General features: G+C 39.0%; 1 protein-coding gene and 1 long non-coding RNA gene across 3 annotated transcripts in view; one reads left to right on the forward strand and one right to left on the reverse strand.

The window, feature by feature from the left end:
• Positions 1-463: 463 nt before the first annotated feature.
• LOC124155885 lies at positions 464-13,175 on the forward strand. Its single transcript, XR_006864240.1, has 3 exons — positions 464-573; positions 11,193-11,270; positions 12,324-13,175. It is a non-coding gene; the product is annotated as an uncharacterized LOC124155885 (long non-coding RNA).
• An 86-nt stretch (positions 13,176-13,261) lies between these two features.
• The window catches only part of LOC124155873 (HEAT repeat-containing protein 3), a 42,321-nt gene continuing 28,448 nt past the window's right edge, over positions 13,262-27,134 (reverse strand). For both annotated transcript variants that reach the window (XM_046530045.1, XM_046530036.1), the window contains exons 11-13: positions 22,528-22,653; positions 14,713-14,889; positions 13,262-13,620 (exon numbers count right to left, since the gene is read on the reverse strand). In XM_046530045.1, the coding sequence (XP_046386001.1) occupies positions 13,513-13,620; positions 14,713-14,889; positions 22,528-22,653 (411 nt within the window). In that variant the 3' untranslated portion in view covers positions 13,262-13,512. The remainder of the gene's footprint in view (positions 13,621-14,712; positions 14,890-22,527; positions 22,654-27,134) is intronic.

Here is a 27,134-nt window from a genome sequence, read left to right on the forward strand (position 1 = left end):
ATAGGGGTTTTGATAAATTCTTGCTCCTGTCATGGCAAGACTCATAACACTAAGCAAATCAAAACGTTGCTTTCCTCAGGCTGCTGTTTTGGGAAGAAGAAGAAGGAGAAGGAGAAAGAGAAAAATAAGAATGTTGAACGTGGAGAAGGAGAGAGAAAAGAGATGGGACGAGTGGGGGAGGGGGGAAGGGAAAGGGGGGAGGAGGATGACTTTGAGGAGAGACTCGGAGGGCAAGAGCAGGGGAGGGCCGAAGCGGAATTGTTATTTTTGGGAGGGGAAGACGAAGGTGAGGAGGATGAAGAGGACGTATTGGGGAATGGGGATATTCGGTGGCTGTTCAATTTGGGGAGAGGCGATGGATGGGATGTAGAAGGAGACGCACGTGCTGTGGAGATAGAGTCAGACGATGGTGCTGGAGGTGATGTGCGGAGAGGGGCAGAGCGACGAGCGATGCCAGGAGAACTGATGGCATTGGGGGAGAGGGGGGAGGGAGGAGGGCTTGTGGTGAACATCAACATGGAGGAGGGCTTCCTCCTATTCTGGATGTACGTGAGAATGATGCAAAACGATGAGGTATGTAGTGACTGACAAGCAATGGCAGTACAATGAAACCAGTCTTTGGTAGAATATAACGCTAGCCCCAACTTCGTTAGACCAATTAATTTTTTGTGTGTATATGGCTGGTGTCTATAGTGATGGGTCGGTTCGATTCCTCGATTCTCGGCCAAGAACCGGAATCGAAAACGAGTACTTGCCAAGGTGAAAAATCGATTCCGATTCCAGTAGTACTTCAAACAACAAAATATACGACCGCGTTTCCAACAGTCATTTCAATTTTCGCGCCACGTAATCGTAATAACAAAACATATCTTCCAGGGATGTGCGAGTACTCGAAAATTCAAGTCGATCGAGTAGTTGGTACTCGACTCGAGCGTTTCGAGTAGCATTACGAATGTCGAGTCGAGTAGTTAAGGTTACAGAGCTTTCGAGGCTAGTAGGTCCAGCAATCTGCCGACAGGAAGCGCTATCATGAAACTCATGTAATAATGCAGTTTTTAAAGCCGATAAGTCATTCTAATGCCTTGACCTGGTAGTTTCAGGTTGCCGAATACACTATAGTTGTCGACGTGGGCGCCGAATACCTTTACGCCAGCCGCGGCGGCCGATCGTCTTTTTACCCGGCGCACACTCACTGGTTCGAAATCGGAAAAAGCTGGAATAAAGTCCAAAATGACCTTCTTGGGGATAGACTTGAAACTTAGCGTAAATACTCATAAATCATTATCAGATATAGATTTATATGCCATTTTACATAAATACGAACCTTTAGTGAGATACAGAGGCCCAAACATGACCAATTTTTCAATGCCACGCGAGATATCGTTTTTCCTCAAAAAATCTTTGAATTTATCCAAGTGGTTATGCGTTGGTATGAGTTTTATGGAATAAAAAAACGCAATATTCCTTTGATCTGGTGCTTTGCCTATACTTTCAATGACTTTTGAAGATTTTGACTCTCATCTGTCTGGTTTTACAACGCAAAATGGCCGACCCGTTTTTCACGTGAAATTTGACATTAAGTAGACATTATCTTTCGTTTACGCAAAATATAACTCGGAAAATTTGATCCGCAAGTTAAAGAAGAGATTTCTAAAGATTACTAATTAGAAATCTTGGAAAAAAAGTTTGTGACGAAGGAAATAAGAGCGTTTTTCAATCGCGCGTCAAGGCTACACGCCGCGGAACTCTAAGGCTCGATAACTGAGGCCGATTTTTCAAGTTTTTAAAAACATTAGTCTTGAAAATCGCCATTTAAAGCACGGATAATCGTCTTCATTGACTTCAAACACTAAACTGAGGATGTTAAAAAGGATTATGTATAGATATTCTAGAACATCAAGCGCATTACTCGAGTGAATACACTAAGGATTGGATATTTTTCGGATCCATCCCACGCATAAGAAATATGCCTCGGGTATTGAAGTAAAGTGAAGAGATTAAGTCAGCATGCTTAAGAGAGAGAAAAATGAACTGTTTCCGTGAAAGGCAACCACCGATACCCTTTTTCCCTTTCCACATTCGCCGAGGCGAGTCGCGCGGAAGGGGGAGTTTTCACACCACAAGGCTCTTTTAGCCTTTTTTATTACTGCGTCCGATCGATGTGATATTTATTTGTAGCGTTTAGTTTCTTTCTTGAACTGAAAAAAAGCAAGAGATTTTAAGGTTGATTAAATGACGTGAGAAGTATAGAATTTTTTTGGCTCTATAAAATAAAGTTTATTTCTTTAGTTCATTCGCTTTGTCCACTTGAATTCCATGAAGATTCAAGATCCAAAAAAATCGGATATAATTTTTAATAAAAATTCCAAAGTCTCTGAAATCTTGCAATTTTGGTAGGAAAGTACTTGCCCAGTCACACCAGTGTGTAGCAATAGGCAATTTTCTGCAGGCAGTAATAATGTAACATGGAGACGTCAAAACCTGCTGGCTGAGCATGTAGAATATTTGGTTTTTCTGCTTGAGAATTTGAAAGGGCCATATATTACATGATTCATATACGTAGTATGCAATCTTTATTACAGCTATGAAAATTTCTGTACTCAGGGCTCTCCCTTGTAGTTTGGATACATATATATTGTCGACAAATTATGAGTGCCAATATTCTAAAGTAATACCTATCATATATGTAACACCACTTTTCAGGTATGTTCTGTTTTGAAATTTAGCTATTATATTTTAATGGCATAGTGATGATATGAAAGATGCTTTTGTCAACTGACTCTTTCACAGAGTAATATTTTTAAAAGTGGTTTTCTTATTGCCTAAAGTGATATTTTTCTTGGAGCCTATGGCATCAGAATCGATGGAATTGGTATCGGTAGAATCGGAATCGAAATTTCAGAATCGGAATCGATAAAATTTTGGAATCGACCCATCACTACTGGTGTCCTAACACTCCCTGTCCCATGCCTTTTAGGGGGCTAGCGAGGTATTATGTAGATGTAGATGAATATAATAGAACCACCTCTTTTTTCCTTGTAAGATAGGTTCCCCCTAATCTAGGTTGTTAAGCGGAAGGGTCACCATCAGGTGCCCTGGCTCTTAGAACTTTCTTAGTTCCTTGAGCCAAACCCATGTTTACCCGGCTTTTGCGACTAACAGGCAAAAGCACCACGGATAAGATGTAAAACCTAATTAAAGTCTGGGCCCAACATACATTAACTTTGGTGATCTAATAGGAACCAGTGTGCCTATGTGGCTTGGTTCTTACTCTGTAAATCTCTTAATACGCATTAATTATGCAATTTATTTTTACTCAAATTTCATTTGCAGACCCTGTAAATAGTTATCAAAATCATATTGGCATTCAATTCACAATTACTGCCCACCTTTATTAGGAAATCTTTACTTCGTATGACAGTTGTTGAACATAGCTTGTAAAACAAACCCTTAACCAGTCATACACTTGCCTTGTATAACAGTCGACGAATTCTAAGGATGAGGTATACTATTGATACCCAATAAATATTAATCGCCATTTTAAGTTCAGCTCCACTTACTTCAATACCCTCAATTTGTTTCTTACCAGAAGAAATTACAAGTCAACACCCTGTGACAATCAATTTACTGCATCAAAAATGCATTTAGTTGCTCATGTCATACATTAACATAACTTATACATACAATGTTAAAATAACAGGAATACAGGAATTATTATCCAATTGCTGTGAATCAATTGGACAACAAGATTGAAGCCCAGATATCTCACCCATTCCCTATGGAACAGCACAGGAGAGCTGCCCAAAAAAATTTTTGTCATGAAGGCAGTTAGAGTAGAATATGACAATACATAAATGGATTTTAATTGAAATGGTCTTACGTATTTCAAAGAGAAAACCTCTTTTTTTCAGAATTACGCAAAAATATTAGCCCCTCAAATCTTTCTATGATTTGTTTACTTGATGAATAATACTTGTTCCATGTATCGTTATAAATTTAAAATTCACCGCTGGATCATCTTTAAAACTTTGGCACATGATTCAAAGGTGGATTATAATAAGTACATAGGTATTTATATTCATGAACAATTGGGGGATTTCATCTCAAATCAGGCAGAGGGGTGTCAGGTGACCACCCCCTATTTCTCTTTAAGTTATATACCTACATGAAACAATATCCTTATGAAGAATAATGATCACTTTATCTCAGCTCAGAACCAAACCGATACAAAGCTGCTATCCTTTGAACATTGCTGAGTCAGGCCTCAAGAGTGAAAAATCACATGAATGCTAATAACTAAGTAACCATGCATAATTAACAGTCTCTGGCAATACCTTGTGGAAATGTTTGATCTCCATGAGAATAAACTATGAATGGTTAAATTCCACACAATTTTATTTAAATAGCAACCCCGTTCGACACAGTGTAATTATCAAGGTACAAGTTTTAGCCTTCCTCATTCTATATATACCGTCCAGCAAGAGACTTCTCTTTCTACCTCCCCTTTTACGTAATCCCTCGTCCCCCCCTCCTTCAATGACCCACCCACATTACCCACCTTTTCAGTCAAACTGTCTCCCCCCCCTCCTTTGCTATCCTTACCACCCCACCCTTCTCTTGTTGGACGGTATATTTAAAACAAGAAAGGCCAAAATTTGTACCTTGATAATGACACTACATGAACTGGGTCGGAATTTAAATAAAATTGTGTGAAATTTTACCATTCATAGTTTATTCTTAAGTTACCATGTCCCATACAAAAGCAGTTTTTGTTTCATTATGAAGAAAATGCATTCTGACAAAACTTTCAAGTAATTTGAGAGATAATAAGCAAATATGACTTGTTTAAATGATAAAAATTAATAATTATATCACAATGTATAACTAAAAAAGGCCTTATTAGCTTTAAATTTTCTCAGTGGTTAGTTTAAATTTTCTTGCATCAGTTTAAAAAGTATGTAGTACCGTATTTCTCCAAGTATTTTTCCCCTCTGAATATAGTCGGCCCCCCTAAATTTTGAGGCTTCAGTTTCAGGAAAAAAATTTAAAAAATTCATTTGAATATAGTCCTCCTTTTTCCTTTTACTATGGGAATTTTTGGATAAAAAGTGGGGACTATATTCAGATAAATATGGTATGGCATTTTCATACTTTTTAAGGCATGTCAAAATTGGACATGATTTCAACCATATGCACTCCTCTCATGCACCAAGATTGCATAACTTTGAGGTAAAAAATTAAGATTCATTCTACTGAGCATGCATAAGGAATAAAGAGCACATAAATACCTGAATCATTGGTTATATCCACTGTCTGAATGATAGTTCAATCTTGGGTCCTTCCATGGCATCAAATGTGTGCAAATGCCCTCTGCTACTAACTGGAAACGGTGGATGAGGCAATTTGTGCAGAGTATTTTTAAATGACACTTCACATCTTCAGTCTTCTAGTTTGAGCCACCTGGAACCATTTGATGGACCACATGGATGCATACAGAGACACTAATGTCATCCTCTTCTTAACACACTGCAGTAATTTTAGTAATCAACCAGGTTTTATGTAAAACACACCCAATGAAGTAATTTCTAGTGAGATCTTGAATACTGAGCCTTTATACCTTAATTTGTTATTGTCACAGCCTGTATGCATGTGTGGTTTGCAAAGCAATACATAGTTGTCCAATATCCATTAACAACTCAGGCATGACAGCTGATGATGCCACCTTTATAAAATGCATTTACACATTTAGATATTTCCAGATACTTAATATGCCTGGGGAATTGAAATATGGAGAGAAACAGATACAGAACAGGAGAACAAATCTTCTTAGGAAATCATAAAAGCACCAAATTAACATCATTTTATATCTGGTGAGAAAATCTATGATGCATCACCCGGTTTTTGCAAGGTTCCCAAATTCAAATTTCTGCGCTTGTAACTCACAAAACTTCACTTCCACTGAATTTTTTGCATTCTCCGTTCAAACATTACACACATTTTCACTACGCTCAGCAAATGACGGGCAACGTCACCAGTGATTTGGGTTTGTCAGGAAGTACACTTCATAGTTCTTACAGGTTAAGCAGTGCACACACTGACATGACAAGGCTGCTATTACTAAGTAAAAGTATTTCTGAACGAGCTGCACAACAGATTGATTAAATAGTAGGCAATGCTCTCTGCACTGAGTTATACATTTTTGTTGAGTTAAAGATCAGCATTTGCAGCAATAACCAATCCCCAAAAATTCTAGCCACTGCATGAAGCATTTTTGCTTCTTGATGCAAGCGTAGTTTGCCTTTTTCCCACATTTCAAGATGTTCATACCACCTCTTACGATGCATCTACATTCAATTGGCTTCATCTTCACCATTTACTGAGCCATTTAGGCTATACAATAGCTAAAGACAAGAATCAAAATAATATGTTTAACTTTAAAATTCATAACTTTCGTGATGGAATGCTCACGAACTGGCGCTGAATACATACATGAAACAACATCTTAAATGAGGACAGTGGACTCTCGCAGATTAACATTCATTTATTTTTATTCCCAACGGATAACACCATTATTGATAATTGTTTTTTGGGTTAATGCGGTGTTGACACATTTTGGTGGATGACAGTTTCCGGCAAATTCCAGCTGTCGTCTTCGGCTCCAAATGAGAGAGCTTCTGTAGAGCTTCTCTTCTTTATGTACGAGGCTAGTCAGGTGCATGCTGATCCACTCGATTTGAATCCCACTGTTGGAAGAGCCATTTCAAAGTTGAAGCTAAAGGATAACGGTCTTCCCCATTGAAGTTTTCCTGGTGACTCCCGATTCGAATGAGCCTGAAACTTTCGTCCACCAAAAAGTGTCAACACAGCATTAACACAACAAAACAATTATCAATTTAACGACTGTGGAAGCCTCTGCACCAACACCATTATTACTGGAACCATTTGCTCTACATCTGAGATCACTTGAAATACCAACACAAGTATTTTTAGCATACCTGTTCATCACAAACAACGACTGTCACAAATAAAGCCAACGCATGACAGTATGAATCAAAACAATACACTGTACAGTAGGGTGGATCGGAAATATCGATTTTTTTCAAATCCATCTGGCCCAATGAAAAAAAGTTGTGGGACCGATCAAAAATAAGGCCTGAAAAATTTGAGACCTCTAGGTGAACCCCTGACCCTCGCTCATATGCGATTTAGGGGGGGAGGGTCAAAATTCTAAAAATGTAATATTTTATGGTCATTCCCTACAGACTTAGCCGAGTTACTGTCCTTAATGAGAGAAAATTTCGTGCATTTTGACGTATCTGCCACCGTTTAGCCACAAAATGCCTAATTTGAGTCCACGTTCGCGAAGAAAATATTCCAACGCCCACGCAGCGTCGCGGATACAAGAGCAGCAAGCCGATCCCGTCCCCTCCCTGCTCGCTTCTTCCCCTCCCACGCCTCGAATACAGCAAAATTCATCCCGCGTGTGGTGCTAGGAGGGCATTCATCTTTGATAATATATATCGGAAGATGTTAGAAGGTAAAAAAGGATGCGTAGTGAGACGACTTGTCTCTTATTTGGCGCCTCGTCGGCGTTAAACAAATCGATGTTATCAGCTTTTAGAGGAGTGATGAAATATTTTTAGATTCGAGAACGCAGGAAAGTAGCCTACTGTCTATGAAGAGGCCACTGGAGTGGCTATAACGCTGTGCGAACTTTGGATATGTACTGAAGGCCGCTCGCGTCCTCCCCGCTCGCCTCTCCCACGCCCAAAATGCACCAAAATTCACAGCAAGTGCGTCTTTCTTCTTTAGTCTAACTAATATCTGATGTTTCAGCAACGTCTGTGGAGGAACAATCACGAAAGAATTACTCAATTATCTGCTTCCCAGTCTGTATTTCTAATGTCATTGTATTCCTAGTCTTTCGCTGCTGTAAACAAAGTTTTGGAGAATTCTTTCACGAATCTCTCATCCATATGTATAATAAAAGGAATATTTAACTTCAAATTTGAACATTCATCAATATATTTTTGAATTTCCACAGCGCTAAGGTCAGATATAACCGGAGGTACCGTGGTCTCTCTCCAATATATCATCAGCGGGTAGTGCTTTACGTCGATATTCTAATCCAGCAATTAAAAAAATCTCGGATTGGTCGCCAAACGCATCCCTGCAACAATGCAAATTGAGTCCCTAGATTGCCCTTCCAATGTTTATGTCGCAAATCTAAGTCAACTTAGTGCAATTAGCAAATATACCACTGCAAGGATGAAATATGATTTTATGATTTCCCGGCGAAAGATGTTGATAAACTCTTCTCGGGATACAAAACATTTACCCCTGAGGATGAGTTCCGATTCGGAACTTGAAACTTTGGCCATTGCACAAAAATTAACATGGTGGGAATCCTGAGAAGAGTTCACCCAAGCTGCAAGGGATATTGGAATTATGCTTGTAGCAGAGGGATAATGCCTCCTTCATGGGCGGTATTCACTTGGCACCATCGCATTCAAATCCTTTTTAATTGTACATATCTACTTTTCACTCGGAAAGGATTCGAGAATCGCAGATTTTATAACTTTTGGTAATCCTCGGATGGGGGAGGCTAACCCCCAAAATTGGGACCCTGTTTCTTCAACTAACGCCACACACTTGGATTGATAAGTCGTCTTGCCTATTTTTATCAGACTAGAGTAGTCTTTCATTCCATCAAAATGGAGCCCTTTGATACCTCTCTTTTTGTATTCACAGTAATTAGCATCTTTTTCTGTCTACGTAAGTAATTCTGGTACACTACCTTGAATGTATGTTACAAAGTTATGATTTTTGCGTCAGGTAAAGTTACGGGGACAATCATTGCTGCAGCTGGGTGCTTGGACATATCTCTATCACCGTTGACAGACACATTTTCCCCGCAGAAGTTCAAGTTTGAGTTTAGTCATTAATGTTTATTTCATGAGGAAAGTAGAGATACAAATCATCTGATTTCTTGTCAGTTTAATTTTCTTCGGATGAATTGATGAAGAAAATTTTTGATACTATTTTCCCATACAAGAATTGACGATGTTGACTTAATGCTCTTCGACGATTCCTTTTTTTCCCCAGTTGTCGAATTTCAATAGGATTCAATCCAGCCGCCATTATCTTTCGTTTCGTCCGCTTGTCTCTCAAAATAATTCTTCATTAGGGGGAACCTTATGCTCCTTTTTGCACACACACGCAAAAAATATCACATAATTTCAAATTTTCATTTTAAAATGTTTGAGATTTGTACTTCCTAGTAATAAAACCCTACTTTTGGCATAATCGCATTTTCCCTAAGTTTTAGTACTTCCTGCCGTACCGCTATATCCATTTAGTCACACAAATAATGGAAGAGAAGTGCGTCAGCATTGTTTGTACTCCTTTATAGCCACTCCAGTGGCCCCTTCATAGACCGTAGGCTACTTTCCTGCGTTCTCATATCTAAAAATATTTCATCACTTCTCTAAAAGCTGATAACATCGATTTGTTTAACGCCGACGAGGCGCCAAATAAGAGACAAGTCGTCTCACTACGCATCCTTTTTTACCTTCTAACATCTTCCGATATATATAATCAAAGATGAACGCCCTCTAAGCAGCACATGCGGGATGAATTTTGCTGCATTCGAGGCGTGGGAGGGGAAGAAGCGAGCGGGGAGGGGACGGGATCGGCTTGCTGCTCTTGTATCCGCGACGCTGCGTGGGCGTTGGAATATTTTCTTCACGAACGCGTACTAAACTTAGGCATTTTGTGGCTAAACGGTGGCAGATACGTCAAAATGCACAAAATTTACGCCCTAAGAGTGCAGTAACTCGGCAAAATCTGTAGGGAATGACCATAAAATATTACATTTTTAGAATTTTGACCCTCCCCCCCTAAATCGCATATGAGCGAGGGTCAGGGGTTCACCTTGAGGTCTCAAATTTTTCAGGCCTTATTTTTGATCGTTCCCACAACTTTTTTTCATTGGGCCAGATGGATTTGAAAAAAATCGATTTTTCCGATCCACCCTACTGTACAGTGGTGGAAAAAATTAACGCAAAGCTCGTTGGCGTCTGAGAGCGACCAGTTCCGGAACTACTTGTCTTCCACAATTTTGCCCTAGTAATTCTCTCATACAACCGGGAGTTTTAAAAGCAATATATCCCTTATAAAGCAATATATCGCACATGCAGAAAATGGTTAGGGGCCTTGAATTGGGGCTGGACGATGCGGAAATGGTAGTCAAAATTCACTCCACAGTCAACTGCCTAAATGGTTATGCAATATATGTAGTAGTTGAATTTCAAGAAGTAAATAAGCTCGTAAGAATTCAATTGCCATGCAACATCCTATGGACCTTTTGATAGGCATTGTGAAGTTTTAAGATCAGAAAAATGTTTAAAGTGTGTGTGTGCAGCATCAATTCATCCGTCACTGGGACTTGATCTGTGGAACCCCTGATTCGTAGCATGACTTTAGTACACCACTGGATCGATTGTGTTCTAAGCAAGGTCTAAATGCCCAATATGTCGGCTGTGTCCACTGATGTCCTGACGAGAGTAGATTCCATTCTAGGTGAGTCGAGGGCGAAGCATACTTCGGAGAATATGGAGAGAATAATATGGCAAAGAATTCATAGCTGGATCTTTTGTGCCTTGTCATAATGCGAGAGGCATGATTATTTCCCTGGTAAAAGGGATATATTGCTTTTAAAACTCCCGGTTGTTTGAGAGAATTATGAGGGCAAAATTTTGGAAGGCAAGTACCTCGTTCCTGAACTGGTCGCTCTTCAGACACCAACGAGCTTTGCGTTCATTTTTTCCGTCACTGTACAACTGCTCAACAATCCCCCACCAAATCAAATCCGCTCATCTAGGAGCCTAACAACACAAATGTGCTCAGCTGGCAGTAGCCGCAGCATAAACACTCACCTCCAATTCTTCAAGCTTCGGAGGTGAGCGATTGTGCTCGGGCTGCTGCCAGCTGAGCACATTCGTACTGTTGAGCTCGTGCCCTGCTTTGGATGACCGGCTTTGATTCGCCGGGCAATTTTTAAGCATTTGTGCAGTGGAGGCATGAAAAACATCAGTACCTCAATTTATTCTTTTCTGAACAGTTACATAAAATTATGAGTCATTACTCTTGTTATCAATTAAATGAAAACTGCTCATTTTGCTCATTTACAGGTTACCTGAGTTATTCCAGCCTTTCTAATGCTGCAATAAAGATGACAAAGCATCTGACCAAATCAACGTCTCTAGAAGGTGAGTTTTAAGTGATATCGGCTCACTGCATTTAGAGTACGGCATACTCCTGATTACCCGAGCCAATGATGGGGAGAGGCGGCTCGAAAAATCCAAACTTTCACTTGAATATCATGTAATTTTCACAATTTAAGTAAATCAAATATTATATTATTATTTACGCTCATTGTCCGTTATTTTAGATAGCTTCCCGCACTCACCCAGAGCTTTCTTTTCCCAAACGCGATCTTTCTAGCGGCAATAACATGATAGCATTGGTATTTCTACCGCTATATATTAGACCTGGTTTCCAAAAGTCACGCATCAGTGGCAGTGAGATCACGGGTTCTGACACTGTTATGCAGATGTGAGTCATATGCAACTTATCACTGGAGAGGAAAAAAAGAGAGTACGCACCAAATGAAAGTTATTAAAAGGCTCTACAAAAGAGAAAATGTCTACAACACCTTTAGCACATATAACCGGCCATGGTTTCATTACTGAGTAACATTATCAAGGTGGGTATTATTTGCACCTTGCTAGTATTATTTGCTAACATGCCCAGTCACAATATACTACCACGTGAAAATGGCCAAGTTTTTACTTCTTCTATTCCCATGAGCTAAAATTGTATTGAAAGTACATTACAATTTTGATTAAGTAAAAAATAAGGACTTACTAATCAGCATGCATCCTTGAATAAGTTAATTTTGAGAGATTCACAATACATATGTGTAATTTCAAGCAGGCACGATCAGGGGATGTCCGATAGAATCATACAAGATTTTAAACTGACACCCTTCAATTAGCAGTGAAACACACTACCCACTTGGCTGCCATGCTCACCCCTGTACTTTGTTACCTGTTGATTTTTTCATAACCAAAGAAAATTGGTTGTAATAATGATATTTCACTATATCCTATGATATCATTCCTACGATAAAGGATTTCCACAAATTTACTACTAATTAATACTATTAATACTACTAATTAACGCTACTGCTAATATTGATACTACTTATATTAATGCTACCATTAATTAAATTAAATTTTAACCCAATTTTTGTTTGCCAGTGACGACCCCTTTGTTCTAAGATTACCATTGCTATGGAAGCTGGAATGCTGCTGCACCTCCTCTGCCATCAAATTCTGCAGTCCCACATCTGCTGCCCGCAACAACAAAAATCAATGAATGCCCTGATGGGGAGTCAGCCTTCATTCATACTTACTCCACTTCAAGTGTGCACCATAAGATGCAGTGCGCAGGAGGAAGACCTTAGGTTGTGCACTGGGCTGTCTGCTGCCACATCAGAATAGCAAACAAGAGGTTACGGAAGCTAAACACCGGAATTTTTGCAACCTTGACAAAGCCAATGCATGACCACACCACATTGTTTTCAAATTTAATGTGGAGATTTAAGATTTTGCCCTAAACAATGGAAGTAGCCAAAATGCTGTGCATTCCCCATCTTAGCTAAAAGCCTTCCTTGCCATCACACAGCAGCCGTAGCTCACCAGGCCACTAGGGAGACAATGAAATTTTGCTCCAGTTGACTTAACGGATGCTCTATCTTATTGGTTTACAAACATCGCAGTCGGAGCCCGGGCACCATTGCTCTGCATGCTCTCGGAACCACATCATCGGATTCCCAGGCAACTTGAGCTCTACAATGCAACTTGTGCTACTTGCAGTGGTGTTTCACAATTTAGTTTCCGACATGGCACAATGTTTCGACACATCCTTGGAAACTACTTTCCCGGATCTATTGTCATGCCTCCACGCATCAACTTGACTGTGAATAACTTAGCAGAAGGTCGTGACAAATGTTCATTTCAATAGATTCATCAAAATGTAAAAAATCTCTAACATATCTGAGACAAATTTATATCAACCACCACTGGAAGGATGTACCTGATGTATGATGGAGGACCTGAAGGATGTATGATGATGAACCACCACTATGTTAGTTTTACAATAGATACCCTCGGTTATTCAGAAATGATCAGGTAACTTCATGAAAACAAATTTTATTCTGTAAAAGTAAACCAACGCAGTTCACTCTCACTTTATGTATCTGATTTCAATATAAATACATATGCCTTTAAATGTAAGTCAAAGTTCATTACAGTGTATGTAGTTTATCTGTTTATCTTCCACAGATGGTAAAAATATTTCCATTAGCACGATTTTGTTCAACAGTTTTGTCAGCATAAACAACATAACTTTTGGTATAAAACAACAGAAAATGTAATTAATTGTAGATTAATGTGAGATGTGCTTGACTTTGTAATCAATAAAACTTTCTAAATTTGTGTTAGCTGTGGCTACCACGGCAGCATGATGCCCTAAGGATTTCCGTTGTTGCCGCAACTGAAAACAAATGATGCATAATATGTACTATCAGCCAAAAGAAATTAAAAATATGCACAACCCATACTTCTCCAAATGTAATTATTCTTTTTTTACCTCGAATTGCCATGAGAAAAGTAATAAAGCGATAATATTCGGGCACAAGCAACTTGAGAGAGTAATTAGGCAAGGTGAAAATCACTGCCAAGATGCAAAGTGCAGCAGATCTTATTATTAACTGTTCTGCCATTTTTGAAGCCTACTTAAGAAACCAGTGAGGGGAACCCTGAGTCTACAAATGTCATCATCAGACTGCAATCCATTGATTTCAAACAAATGATTTCAAAGATTCAAAGTGTAAATATTGTGGTTATGACAATTCAGCCAGTTGTGCTTAATCATTGATACCTTTTCAAAGCTTGTTTCTATCCCAAGATATGTCGTGGTGATTCCCTAGTGCACACCTATGCAGTAGACAACATTATAAATTTAAGTGATCATAGATTTTGGCTGAATTTTGCTACCATTCCCAGATTTTAAGGATTCTAGTAGTAATCAGAGGGAATTGACGTCTCAATAGCTTAACTGGCTGAAGCACTCGCCTTGGGATCGAGGGATTCCGGTTCGAATCCCGTCAAGGCGAATGATCTCAATGGAATTTTGCACTTTTAAACGTCTTTGGTTTAAAGATAAACTGTAGACAACTGTGCACTATTTATAGTCACATCAACCATCAAACATTACGATGATAACCAATGGCATCTCTCCGCAATCTCTACCTTCACATCATTTTAGGAAGAGCAGGCAATATTTTCGCTCAATTCAGACTCTTATTTGTATAAATTTGAATTAAATATTTGAATATTTATATAAATATTTGAATTGAATTGTGTTTTCATCTGAGGAGCCCACTCAAATGAGATTTAAAGCTAGTTACTTCGGGTTACATAGCAATTTCAGCACAACTTGTGAGATGTATACTATAGCCTGTGGTCCATTGCAAGCTCCTCAAGAAAAAAGTTATGATGTCGAGACAAATATTTTGCCCATTAATAAATCTTCGGTCTTCTTGATTAAAGACTGCACAAAAACATAATAACTGATGGCTTTTACCTTGGAGCGAAGTCTTGGAAGTAATGTCTTCAGTGACTGAACCAATCCAATCTGCACGGCTGCCTTGTCAGTACAATCTTCTGCAAAGACATCCATGAGTGCATCCAAGGCCTCCGCCACCACCCACAGTTCCTCTTCAGCTTTAGTGCACACGAGGAGAAGGAAACTCCCAACATGCTGGTGCCATGGAAAAAAAAGGACATTGCTTGAATACTACACTTGTGCAAATACAGGAGTTCAAGTCCATATCATACAACCCTAGATGAATTTTACTAGGAAAATATTCATGATGAATTTAAGTTACGTTATGTACATGTTATTTTACTCGGGCATCAACCTAGGTTGTACCTCTTGCACGCCATTTCACTATAGTACACATACTGATGTGGTACTATCATTTGCAAAAGTCTTGCAACAAATCAAGCGGCGCCACTTTCGCTCCATTGTCGATTTCTGGCCACCATTAAATTTGAATGATCACTATCTGGGTATGAATCTTCATGGTAGCTCGGGAACGACTCACGAACGGGTCATCGTGGCACGTAGTAGACGTAGGAAATCATCACGATGCTCAGTTGAGTAAACGAGCGTCGATCATGCGTCGATGTTGTTGCGTCGTCGCGGCGTTTGAGATTATTTTTATACTCGTATTTGACTGGAGTTGAAAATTGAAAATAGTTACCCGTTAAATGAGTGGGTACCAATGAGGACTGGCTTCCAATGGTAAACCCCATAAGGCCGGCTGGGGGCACGATTTCGCCATTAGGAACACGGAAATCAACTCGCTCGTAACACTTTTTAGGGATTCAACGTCATTCAGGAGACTTTCATTAAGTTGTTGAAATATTTGTTCAATATAGGAGAATTAATAAATGAAAAAAAAATTAACTGGTAATTTTCCGGAAAATAAACACGGCTCTTTCGACTCCATCATCTTTACTTGATTGACATTAAATAGCTCTTTACGTAGGTTGAAGCTGATAAAGATAGCTTCATAAACTTTCTTCTTCATTAATTGTCAATTTTTGTTAATTGGATAAATATATTTACACCAATGGAAATGTTTCCTCGGAAAAAATGGAATTTTGCTTTTTTAAAAAAAAATCGCTAGGCCTCATCGTTGCTAGCAGAATGTGTCTTTATTTTTACTGTTTACATATCTAGGACAGGCTTAAATGTTTACGATAGAACTAACATATTTAGTGATCATATTGCATTAATCTTCTATTTTGTTATAATAAATTAGTTATTGTTTCGATTTTAATATTTCGGCCATTATTATATTATTAAGGACAGCCAACTTAAGAGTGACTTAAAGTACGACTTTTCCCTCCCTTTTCCATTGGTAAGGTTTCCTATAACAACGACGGGCAGAGATTAATTGAAAGTCAATTTCAACCAATATTCGCCCATTTTTAATTCCAGACTATCGATTAGGGAGGTAAAATATTTTGCGCAGAATTTAGCCACTCCCTCAGCTCTTAATGCTGAACAGGGTGCTCCCGGGCCGTAGTTTTGGTCAGGTGATAGGACCTGCACCTCGTCTTGCCCTACATCTTTATCGTAACTTTACCAGCCAAGGACGAGGAAGCAATTTACCTGGAGTAAAACTTGTTGGCCGTAAGTGATTCTCACAAACTTCCAAAATAGGGTAAATAGGGCCAATTTTTAGCTCTATCATATAAATGCTGATGCCATAATTTGCTTGAAGAAAGTACGCACTAGAAGAATAGTTGATAAATATCTCAAGACAAGCCTTTCCTATATTTAAAAATAAGCGCTGGGGTGCGTGCACGATTAAGGATTACCATTACATAGGTTATTCCTAGGATTGTACTTGGTAGATCAGCTGGACTCACATTCTGTCCCTTTCTATCAAAATTCCTGTATTAAAAAAACACTGATTATAGAATATTGAGGCCTAAAGTTTAAAAGTAGAGATGGGTCGAATAGCAGATTTCTCGAATTCGAATATCGTATTCGAATATTAAATCATTGCTCGAATATTCGAATACCTCGAATTTCGAATACCTCGAATACTAAACGATGAATGCTGGAATGATTGACTCGGTTGCATATGCAGCAGGCAACACAAGATTTTGGGGAGTAATTTAAATTTCCTTTAAATGATTCGAACAGGAATTTAGCTGATTAATGAATATTTTAATTTTATGGAAACAATTGGGCATATAATTAATTCAACTAACATCGCTTTACCCCCACTTCTGCTGCCAAGTGCTAGCTGACAATCTGAGGCATTTTGCAAAATACAAGCTCTTTTCCACCGGATTTTCTTCAATTATTTTCAGTCCATCTTTGGGAGTTCTCACGAGATAAGAAGATGAATTTGAATTGCTATCAGGGAGAAACCAAATATTCTGAGAAAATATCCCTTTGTCTGGGACTGTAACAATAAAGATTTATCGCACCACTCATTAATTGTAACTTGATATATGCGTTCCGAAAAAAATACCGCATCAACTTCCGAGAAGCTCTGCTGCTCAAATCGAGTTTCGCCAGAATGCTAAGTCTCCGTCGTATTTTGACATGTATTTCTTTGCGTAAAATGGTTAAATAAACTCAGAAATACGTCGTGTTTGGTCTTATTCTTTTTGAAATTACGCGCACATTACTAATATTTCAATTCAATAAAGGTGTAACATCAATTGACGAAAGTCATTCTTAGACACCTTTTGTGCTATTAGATGACTCATGCAGCGGTTGACCTCCACAGAAATGGGAAACTTCGAAGCTGGTAGGAAAAAAAAGGTCAGTGGGGGAGAAAAGGGAGGGCCGGAAACACGTTTCTATTGTTCTCGTGTAACTTGGTATTTTTTCGAAGCTAAGGTCTTCGTAATATGATCCCTGCGCGAGCTGTGACCTTTTTTTTATTTCGAAGAAGAGGAAAGCCTCAGAGGGGGGGAGAGAGTGCTGAATGGAGAGGGATACCGGATCTTGGGAAATGCGCTAATGTAAGTATCCCACGGTACTCACACAGCAGTTGACCTCCAGAAATGGGGAACTTCGAAGCAGGTAGCCAGAAAAAGGTCAGTGGGTGAGAAAAGGGGGGAGGGCGTGAAACACGTTTTTATTGTTCTCGTAACTCGATAATTTTTTGAAGCAGGGGTCTCCGTAATGCGATCCCTGCGCGAGCTGGGACCTTTTGTTTGATTTCGGAGAAGAGGAAAGCGTCAGAGTGGTTGAGGCGAGTGCTGAATGGAGGGGGATAGCGGATCGTGGGAAATGCCCTGAGGTTGCTATCCCACGGTACTGAGGTTCTCCTGGTGGGGGAATCGGGGATTTTCGGATTTTTTCACCCGACCATTTTCGGTTCCCCTCGTCGAACTCTTTTCACCGCTAAAATCCACGAATTTGATGTAATTCGTCAACTTGCGTAAAACGGCGCTGCGAGCACTAAATAACTACAGTTCTCCACATTTTTCCTAGTCAACTACCAACGACGTGCGTGCGACAGTGTATGACGTGAAATTCAAAGTATTCGAGGTATTCGAGGCGGTACTTTTCGCATAACTATTCGAAACCTCGAATATCGAATACTTTCTAATATTCGAGGTATTCGAGTATTCGCGGATACTATTCGCACATCTCTATTTAAAAGTAAAATTCTTCACTTAATTTATGTCTTCTTCTATCAAGGGATTTTTTCTTGAAATTTTTCAAAGAAACGTTTCCGTCACTGCAGAGCAGCATGCTCATTTACGGAACGGAAAAGGGTAAAATTATTCTGAAAAACTTTACTGGAAAAATTAACTTGGTAGGAAATGGTGACACGTTGATGACAATTAGGCAGCATACTACATAGATGGACAGCATAATCGCAGCAGAATTTACGAAATATCACTCATAATTTTCTTTTTAATCAGCTAAAATTGATCTATTAAAAAAATTACGTATATGGAACCTTAGATTACTACGATAGTTCTCATCCCAAAGGTTAATAACGATGAGCAGTTGCGGACCTGTAAAGGAAACCTTATAACAATGGGAATCACATTCACCAGTGATTCTGATTGGAGTTCCCTCAAGGGAAACGCAATGATTCGTCCTACCGCCCTAACAACACAGGATTCTTGTCGCACGATCATTTAAATTAGAAATTGTAAAAATATGCTCAAATTCAACATCCTGTACCCTCTAAAGATACATTTAAAAATTATATAAACTTTAAAATAAAATACGGCTGTGAGGAGGATAAAAAAATTTTGGACATTAGAGGGATTTGAACGCCGACTCTCCCGTTACCAGCCAAGTATTCTTCCACTGCGCTATTCGGACTTCAATTGTTGAAGTCGATAATTTTAATAATTTATAATGATTGTAACACAGAGATGCTTTCATGTGCTTCTCAATTGAACGAATTTTGATCAAAATAATCACTTTCTCAGCATTTTTGTCTTTTATTCGTTAATATGATTATAACTTGAGCACGGAGGCTTTCGCATACTTTATGTTTCGGGTGGTTAGTATATACTATAAGAATATTATGATGTTGTTGCTCGAGTCGCCTGCGACTTCGGTATGGTATCGTCCTTATAAGTTATTATTATTTGTCATTATGTTTCTAACTCAGTATTTGTATTTCTAATGAAGCAAGCGTATACATTAATTTCAAACAGAAATTCTGTTAGGATTTCCTTACGTCCTTCTTACTCGACTTGAAAGGTTTTATGAAATGAGCTGCAGTTCCACTGATTTCAATCTTGCCTTAAACATAAAACGTATTGCCAACAAACACATTTCCGAATACCATGTAACCTAATTAATGCAAGTAAAGAAGTTAATTAATGATGCTAAGTAAGTATCCTACATTATCCTGAGTTCATCAGAGTATATGTAAATGATTGCAGCTAAATATGATAACTGAATCATCACCGACATAGCAGCGTAGATTAATAAATTCGCATTCACACTCATTCAGCAGCGGAACATATCATCAAACAATACCTGTTGAAATCCAAAAATCATTGAAAATAGGACTTTTAGCTGGAATTAAGCTTTCCTCGTCATACTTTGAATGCGTAGAAAGGAATACATTTTTACCAATTGACGGACGTCAGAGAACTCTTTTGTTACTTACGCAAGGGTTAATGCCTATCAGCTTAACTAATTTCATATTTTTCATGCTTGCTCAGACATTTATCGGATGAAACACTTGGAATATCAAAGCTGCCTCGTATCTTATGTCATAGATATTGTATTAAAAACATCAACCCGAGTCGATAGATGTAAACAAAAGTCTGCCATGTTCACAGTGAACGACTCGTGATTTCCAGCTCTCTGAAAAGAGCTAAGATCACTCAAAAAGAGCCAAGCTACAAACTTTTTTAAATCTCTCCGAGGAATTACCCTCGATCTTTCCTCCTGCATAAAATGCTACAATGTGTTTGGAGGAATATAATGAACATTAATTTCACTTAAATGGAAAAGATCAAATCCCGAGACTGAAAAGGATGAAAAAATACCTCACCCACCTAATGACCCGTTCTCCATATATTGAACCATGAAGACTAGTGTTGGATTGCTGCATACACCATAAAACCATACATTTTCCGGGCACAATCTTTGTGGAGCGAAAGTGGCGCCTCTCAATTTGTTGCAAGACTTTTGCAAATGATAGTACATTACACAACATTTTGTGGTCCTTCCTGGTCATGTTCGCTGAGTTTTGCAAGGTTTTATATTCATCAGAGGGATGAAGTTAGGGAGGAGATTAGGAGTTTTTAAAAATTTTATTAGACTTAACAACAAGTTTCCCTATGTAGCTGATTTTGGGACAACAGCCCCAATTGAAGTTGTTTTTTCATTTCCCCAGTTCTAATGACTCGCGGATCAGCCGGGGTTTGAAAATTTTCACTGTCATGATTACTATTATTCTTATTATTTTACACAAGTTTATTATGTGTCCCGATGTTCCATGTTCTACCACCCTCTAGGGGTTATCTAAGTCGAATCAAACACTCGTGTAGTGCTAGTTGGGTTTGCAAGGAGTGATCAGATTTGCCGATGCATACATTGCCTCATGATCAGTGAGATGTCTCAAGCAGTCCTTTCACTTGCAGCGAAATAACTTCCTTCACTCCCCTAATGAAATTCATAATTCTTAAAAGTGATTTACATGGTTTTCATCCCCTGTCTCCGCAGTGTGCTTCCTATTTTGTCAGTTACTGTACGGACACATGAAGAAAGGTAAGATTTCATCTTACCAAAGGTTATAGCTCGAGAGAAATCTCCATGGTCCTGAAAAGGGCCTTTGAAGGAAAAAGGAAGACACATGAAGAAGAGCGGAAACCGGTGGCCAACGCATACCTGCCGTACGTCTCTACGGTATCCGGCAAGATTTCGCGCATTCTTCATAAACACAACATACGGACAGTGCATCTGCCTCACAAAAAACTAAGACAAGTCTTAGTTCGTGCCAAAGACCCTGCAGGACTGAAATTGCCTGGTGTCTACAGCATACCATGCGAGTGTGGTGAGGAGTATATCGGTGAAACGGGAAGAACGATCGAGACCCGAATCAAAGAGCATAAGCGTCATCTCCGACTGTGCCAACCATCGAAATCGGCGGTTGCGGAGCACGCCATCAATCTCAACCACGCGATTCGCTGGGAAAACACCAAAATGCTCTGTCACTCCAGCGGCTACTGGGATCGCCTCACCAAGGAGTCAATTGAAATATGACTCTCCAAGAAAAACTTCAACAGAGATGAGGGTTTCAACTTAAGTAAGGCATAGAACCCGATTTTGAAAGTGGCGGGAAAAGCGCACTCTTTCTCCGCCAATCAGAACAACCCAACATAACGACCGAGGATATATAAACCTGGCACTTTCCTACTGGCATCATCGGCCCTGATGACGATAGAAAAGGATTCTATCGAAACGTCGGCAGCGATGGAGATGGAGCTCACCCGGATGGAAACCCGAGAAGAATTCACCGACATGAAGAAAGGCTTTCTTTTGTGCAAGAGTGTCTAAGTCTGATGCTCCCAATTCTTCTTTCAAGCTGATCTTATCCTATGCCATCGTTTTATATAAATCAGAAGAAAAGACATAACTTGTAAAGGGACTAAGACCTCAAAATCAGCCACACATTGGATCTTGCTTTGAAGTCTAACAACATGAAAATTCTTTCCACTCCTCCCTTTCCAACCTATTGTTTGAAAACAATTTATTGGGGAGAAAATTGGCAGAATGAACTAATAATTTTGGGGCACTCATCACCCTGGGGAATTTGGGGTATTTTCGAACCTTTCATGATGAAAATTTGATGCCCTTGGGGAACTCATCACTCATGCTTTGCACTAATGCTAACTGATAAATGCATTGTATCATGATCAGTACAGTCGTTTGTCATACAGCATCTTAAACAGGCATAAACTTGAAGAGAATCTATATAATTTACGACTTGAGCAATGAAAGAAGTGTTTTATATATATGGAAAGGATTCTGTTGGAAGAGGAAAATTTGACTAGATTAGCTAATACCTATATTTTCTTAAAACAAACTACAAAAACACAAGGGCAATTGAAAGCAAAAAAATAAAAATTTGGACATGATTTTTTCTAACTGTTAGGAACATGCAACTTTTTACAAAGAAAAGTGAAAATGCCTCATACGAGGCCCACAGACTTCCTTTTAGCTGCCAACAATGCTTATCATAATGAGAAAAAGAGTTTACAGTAACAGAGGGCTTAAGGTAAAAAAGGAGGCAATATCAAAAGTAAATCATTGAAATTACAATAGTGAGTACTAACCTAATCACAATTTCCTTCAGAATTATGAAATAATACATACCCCTAAAAGATTGCAACTATCATCTGTCGAGGAATGAGCCAGGGCTTCACCCATAGTCCCAACAGTTCTGATTATATTTACTCTAGTGATGGAATCCTTGCATTTTGCTTCAACATCCAGCAACAACTGAAATGAGTAAGAAAAAAATTACATGATAGTAGCTACAGCAGGCTTTGCTCCAAACCTATGACATTGTATGTAATGAGCTTTCATTTGAGACAAGACTGTCCACATAAATTAGCCCTTTTACCTCGTTGAAAGTCTCAACGAAAATACTTATCACACATGCAAAAGGAGTGCCTCAGAAATACAACCCTTGTACATGTAAACAATGCACACAAATTTTTCAAGGTCCTGAAAACACATCCCGCAGTACCAAGTATTTTAAATCTCCCCCATGAAACTTTTCTTTTATGCTTACGTAATTGAATGAATGAATTGTATAACAAATGAAAAAAAACATACAGTGGAACCTCGTTAAAGCGAGTACGGGCTATAGCGACACCCCCGCTATAACGAGATATAGCCGATGCACCGTCAATTGACCCTATAATAGGCGTGTTAAAAAAATCGTTTTTACGAGACCCTTTCGGTGTTGGCTCTCGCCATAGCGAGGGTTTCACCGCCGGAAGACTTTCATCAAGACTCCTTAACCTCTGTAATTGCTAGCGATCTGTTAGAAATGAAGTTAATGGAGTGCTCAGTCTCAAATTTATGTGGTAAACTGTCGTTCGATAAATATAATGATTGATGAAACAATGCTTTGCATCATTTTTATTCAGTGCGGCGCTTATAAATTGTTGGAAGAAGTAGTCGTTATTTGAGTAAGAAAATTTAGTGATGCAAAAAACATCGCCTTTCGTCTGGATTTATGCTTACGTTTATCGGATAGATGTTTATCTGTCGCCGCACCACTCCTGTTCCTGTATATCTGTTCGCAACAGGTATATTGGCTATTGTTTGCTCCACCTCCGGTAAAGCGACAATTCGCTATAGCGAGTGTTTATTAGTGCACCGTGGGGTGTCGTTATATCGAGGTTGCACTGTATGAAAGTTGAACAATTGAGTTACAAGTGAATTTTAATGGTGGTGTTCCCAATAAGCAAAACACATCCAGTCTAACTTTACCCATTCCCCATTTAATTAACACTCAGTATGACTGCACATGTGAAGGTTCAATTTGCTACATAAACTCATTTCCATGTGCAGGTAATGCCTCTGGTATCTGAATGTGAATCTGCATTCGATGGTGGTCAAAGGTGCAGGGAAATCGACAATCATGATATCAACCAACAGTCATGTGCACTTGGCAGGTACAACCCCCTCCTCTACAAGTTAAAAACACATTTGGTAGGGGTAATAGTTCATTTAGGAAAGAAAACAATTTTTGGGTAACGGCATAACTCTGGAGCTGATTCTGATGCTGCAGTGGCAACTGACTCTTTGCAATAGAAGCCAAATCTCCAGAAATATGGAAAATCAAACTACACAGAATGCCTCAATTCAGTAGATTCTCGTTAATATGAACAATGTTATTACAAAGTTCTCGTTAGTACGAAGCAAATCGCAGGTCCTGACGAAAAGGCCTATCCAATACCTATATAGTAAAAGAAACTTTATTACAAAACTTTCGTTTTTACAAAATTACAAACCTCAGTCCCGGCAGTTACAAAATGAACTTTATTGCCAAGTTCCATGCACGAGCAATGGCATTTAGGTGGATATTCACCACACTAAGTTTTAATAATCGCACCACATTTAAGTTCTCCTCGTGTACTGTGCCCGAGAGCGTCAATTATGGTTCTTTCTTCATCATAAATTTCAGCTCATAAATTTGACGTACAGTTAGTCCTCTTTCTAGACGCATATTTGATTTACGAACTTTCAGAGATGCCAGCATTCCAAAATTTCAAATTTCGAATTTGGCACCTTTTGATTAGGCCGTTGCCGCGTGTAGCGGCAAAGAGGAACTCGCACTAAGGACATAATCTCAACAAAGGATCATTGAATCCGGTGGGATGTTAGGAACTGTTCAGCGTTTCGCCCTTTCCTTCCTTGCCAAGGAGAGCAATTTTTTCGGCTTCAGCTGTGTTGCACACCCAGCTAGATCAGTTCGTCTCAATCGTTAGCTAGGGCACAATTTTTATTCAGTGTTGCATTCTGCAGGATAATGGTACTCCTTGATGCCTAGCAGACAGTCCGGCTGGCGAGAGTTGTCCGATAACGGCACAATAGGAGGGGCAGATAACCCAGTGCCAGCACCGTTTACAGCCGATCGCTGTCCCCCAAACACACCACACACCATCGCCTACTCATACAACGTTGTGAAATGCATAGTGAGCTTCGAAATAAGCCTGATCCACCAAAACATGCCCTTTCTTAGAATCACCAAAACAAGTGATTCTTCTTCGAGGTCCTTCACGCTCGTTGTCCCTTCCAGCTCCTTTCGTCACGAAGCCCTTTGTAGGCATTTCCCTTTTTTACCTGGCAACGCTGCCCCGACCTAAACCATTCTGTTTATCATCAGACAATTCTTGGCAGCCAGACTGTAGATTTATCAACTTACGAACAAGCTATTGGAAGGCATCTAGTTCGTATATCGGACTTACTATATATCAGGAAGATATCAACCCTTGATTGCGTCATGCTGCATTCTTCTGTCGAAAAAGTGAAATGAATTTTCCTGCTTATATATATTTCCACGTAATTCAATCACGTTTATCATATACGGTTTTTTTCGACCATTCCTAAAAGAAACGTTCATACGAACTTCATTATTATGAACCTCTGGTGAAATTCATAATAACGAGAGTCTACTGTATGAAGTTCTTGAATTGAGAAAGACAATTTTTTTAATTTTATCAAAGTTTATAACAAAATGTGGCGACCCCTTCCATTTTCCTCATTTTATTCTGCTATCATGTTTTCCTTGCATACACTTCACAAGTTTTAAGATGCACCTTTACATACTTTACTCATAATAGCCACTGTGGCGTCAGCCTCCTGCTCTGAACTTCCAGCCTTAGTCAATTGTCCAGATCTTCTTGAAGCATTTCTTTGCCATCTTCTTTTTTCCAATTTTTGCTCACTAATCAATGGTATTCAGTGCACTCCAGGTAAAGAAATTAACCGAAAACCAGGAGAGACATTAAAACCCCTAGATGACACATGTATAGATATAAACTATAAACTTTTAACAGATCAAGCAAATATGATTATGTAGCACTCAAGAGAGAGAAATGGGCACGCATTTAAGCCGAGAAGGTTAATTAATTGTCATTTGTGAGATTCTACTGAAGCCTATATAGAGAGATATCCTAATTGAAAAAAAATTTTCGCCTCAGAAGCAACTTCTCAAAATGAATGAAAAAATTGACTTATAATGCAGACGAACAAAAAGTGAAATTCACTTTCATCAGATTGCTATAAAATTCGTCACTGATTCCACTTCATGTTTATTACCAAGAACTTTGTTAATGTATTGAGTGACTATTGTCGCCAGGGATACTAGAGAGCCCTATAAGTTTTGGAAACTCAGAGTACACACGAGGCAGGCATTTTGAAATGAACTTTAACTGTACTCCATTTGTTAAATTTTGGCCTCCATAAAGTTAGGTAAAAAAAATTACCCACGTTAATTTAAAATATAAGTTAACTTCATACACCTTTATTAACATGTTCAGGGTTCCCACTCTAACTACTTTATTAAATTCACGGTTTTTTCCAGGTTTTCACGGTCTAAATGTCATTAAATTCACGGTTTATAGATAAGGCATTTTAGGCAGAAAAATTGATCTTGAAACAATCATCGGCCGCACATTAACTAAAAATGTAACAAAGACAAGAGATGCCTTGAATGCAAACGCAGCAATGAAAGTGCTATCTCTAATTACTTCACATATCGTTAGCAAAATTCATGTCCGGCTAAAAGGGTGTGAGTGGGAAAATGGATAGAGCAGGGTGGCAAGGAAGTGAAGAAGTGCCTGATTTTTTGCCAGGATTAACGTCTTCCAATCGCAGGCTTAAGGTCAATGTGCTGTCATGGCACACGCGGACCAATTAATAGTTGCGCTTCGAATACACGTGAGCAGATAAATGAGTGGACAGCATCTGCACGTGACTCGACCTTGAAACATGATCGAAATATCGATATTTCTTTTTATCTGTCTATCGTAGTTCTACAATCAAGTTTGAGAGATTTCTAAGGTTTTATGACGAAATTCACGGCTATTTCCAGGCTTTCTCACGGTAGACGAAATTCACGGCTTATTCACGGTTCACAATTCACGGTTTTAAGGTTTTCACGGTTGAGTGGGAGTCCTGATGTTTAGAAAAGAGTTTTCCTAGCGACAAACTGAATGAAAAAATTGACTTATAATTATAGTAACCTGCAGTTCATGACTACACCAAAACAAGAAAAACAAAGAGAAAATCTGCTTATTTGGATGTTGAACTATTGCAAGGCCACAACTTTTCAATCTCTTCCATTTTAATATCAGCAACTGTTGATAGTCGATCAAATATGCCTTGCTTTTCCGTTTAAGTTCAATAACTGCATTGTTGCAACAAACATTACATCGCTCAGCTCAAGACAACTTGAGTCCCAT

Source organism: Ischnura elegans, chromosome 1 (genome assembly GCF_921293095.1).
Source record: "Ischnura elegans chromosome 1, ioIscEleg1.1, whole genome shotgun sequence".
Classification (NCBI taxonomy): Eukaryota; Metazoa; Arthropoda; class Insecta; order Odonata; family Coenagrionidae; genus Ischnura; species Ischnura elegans.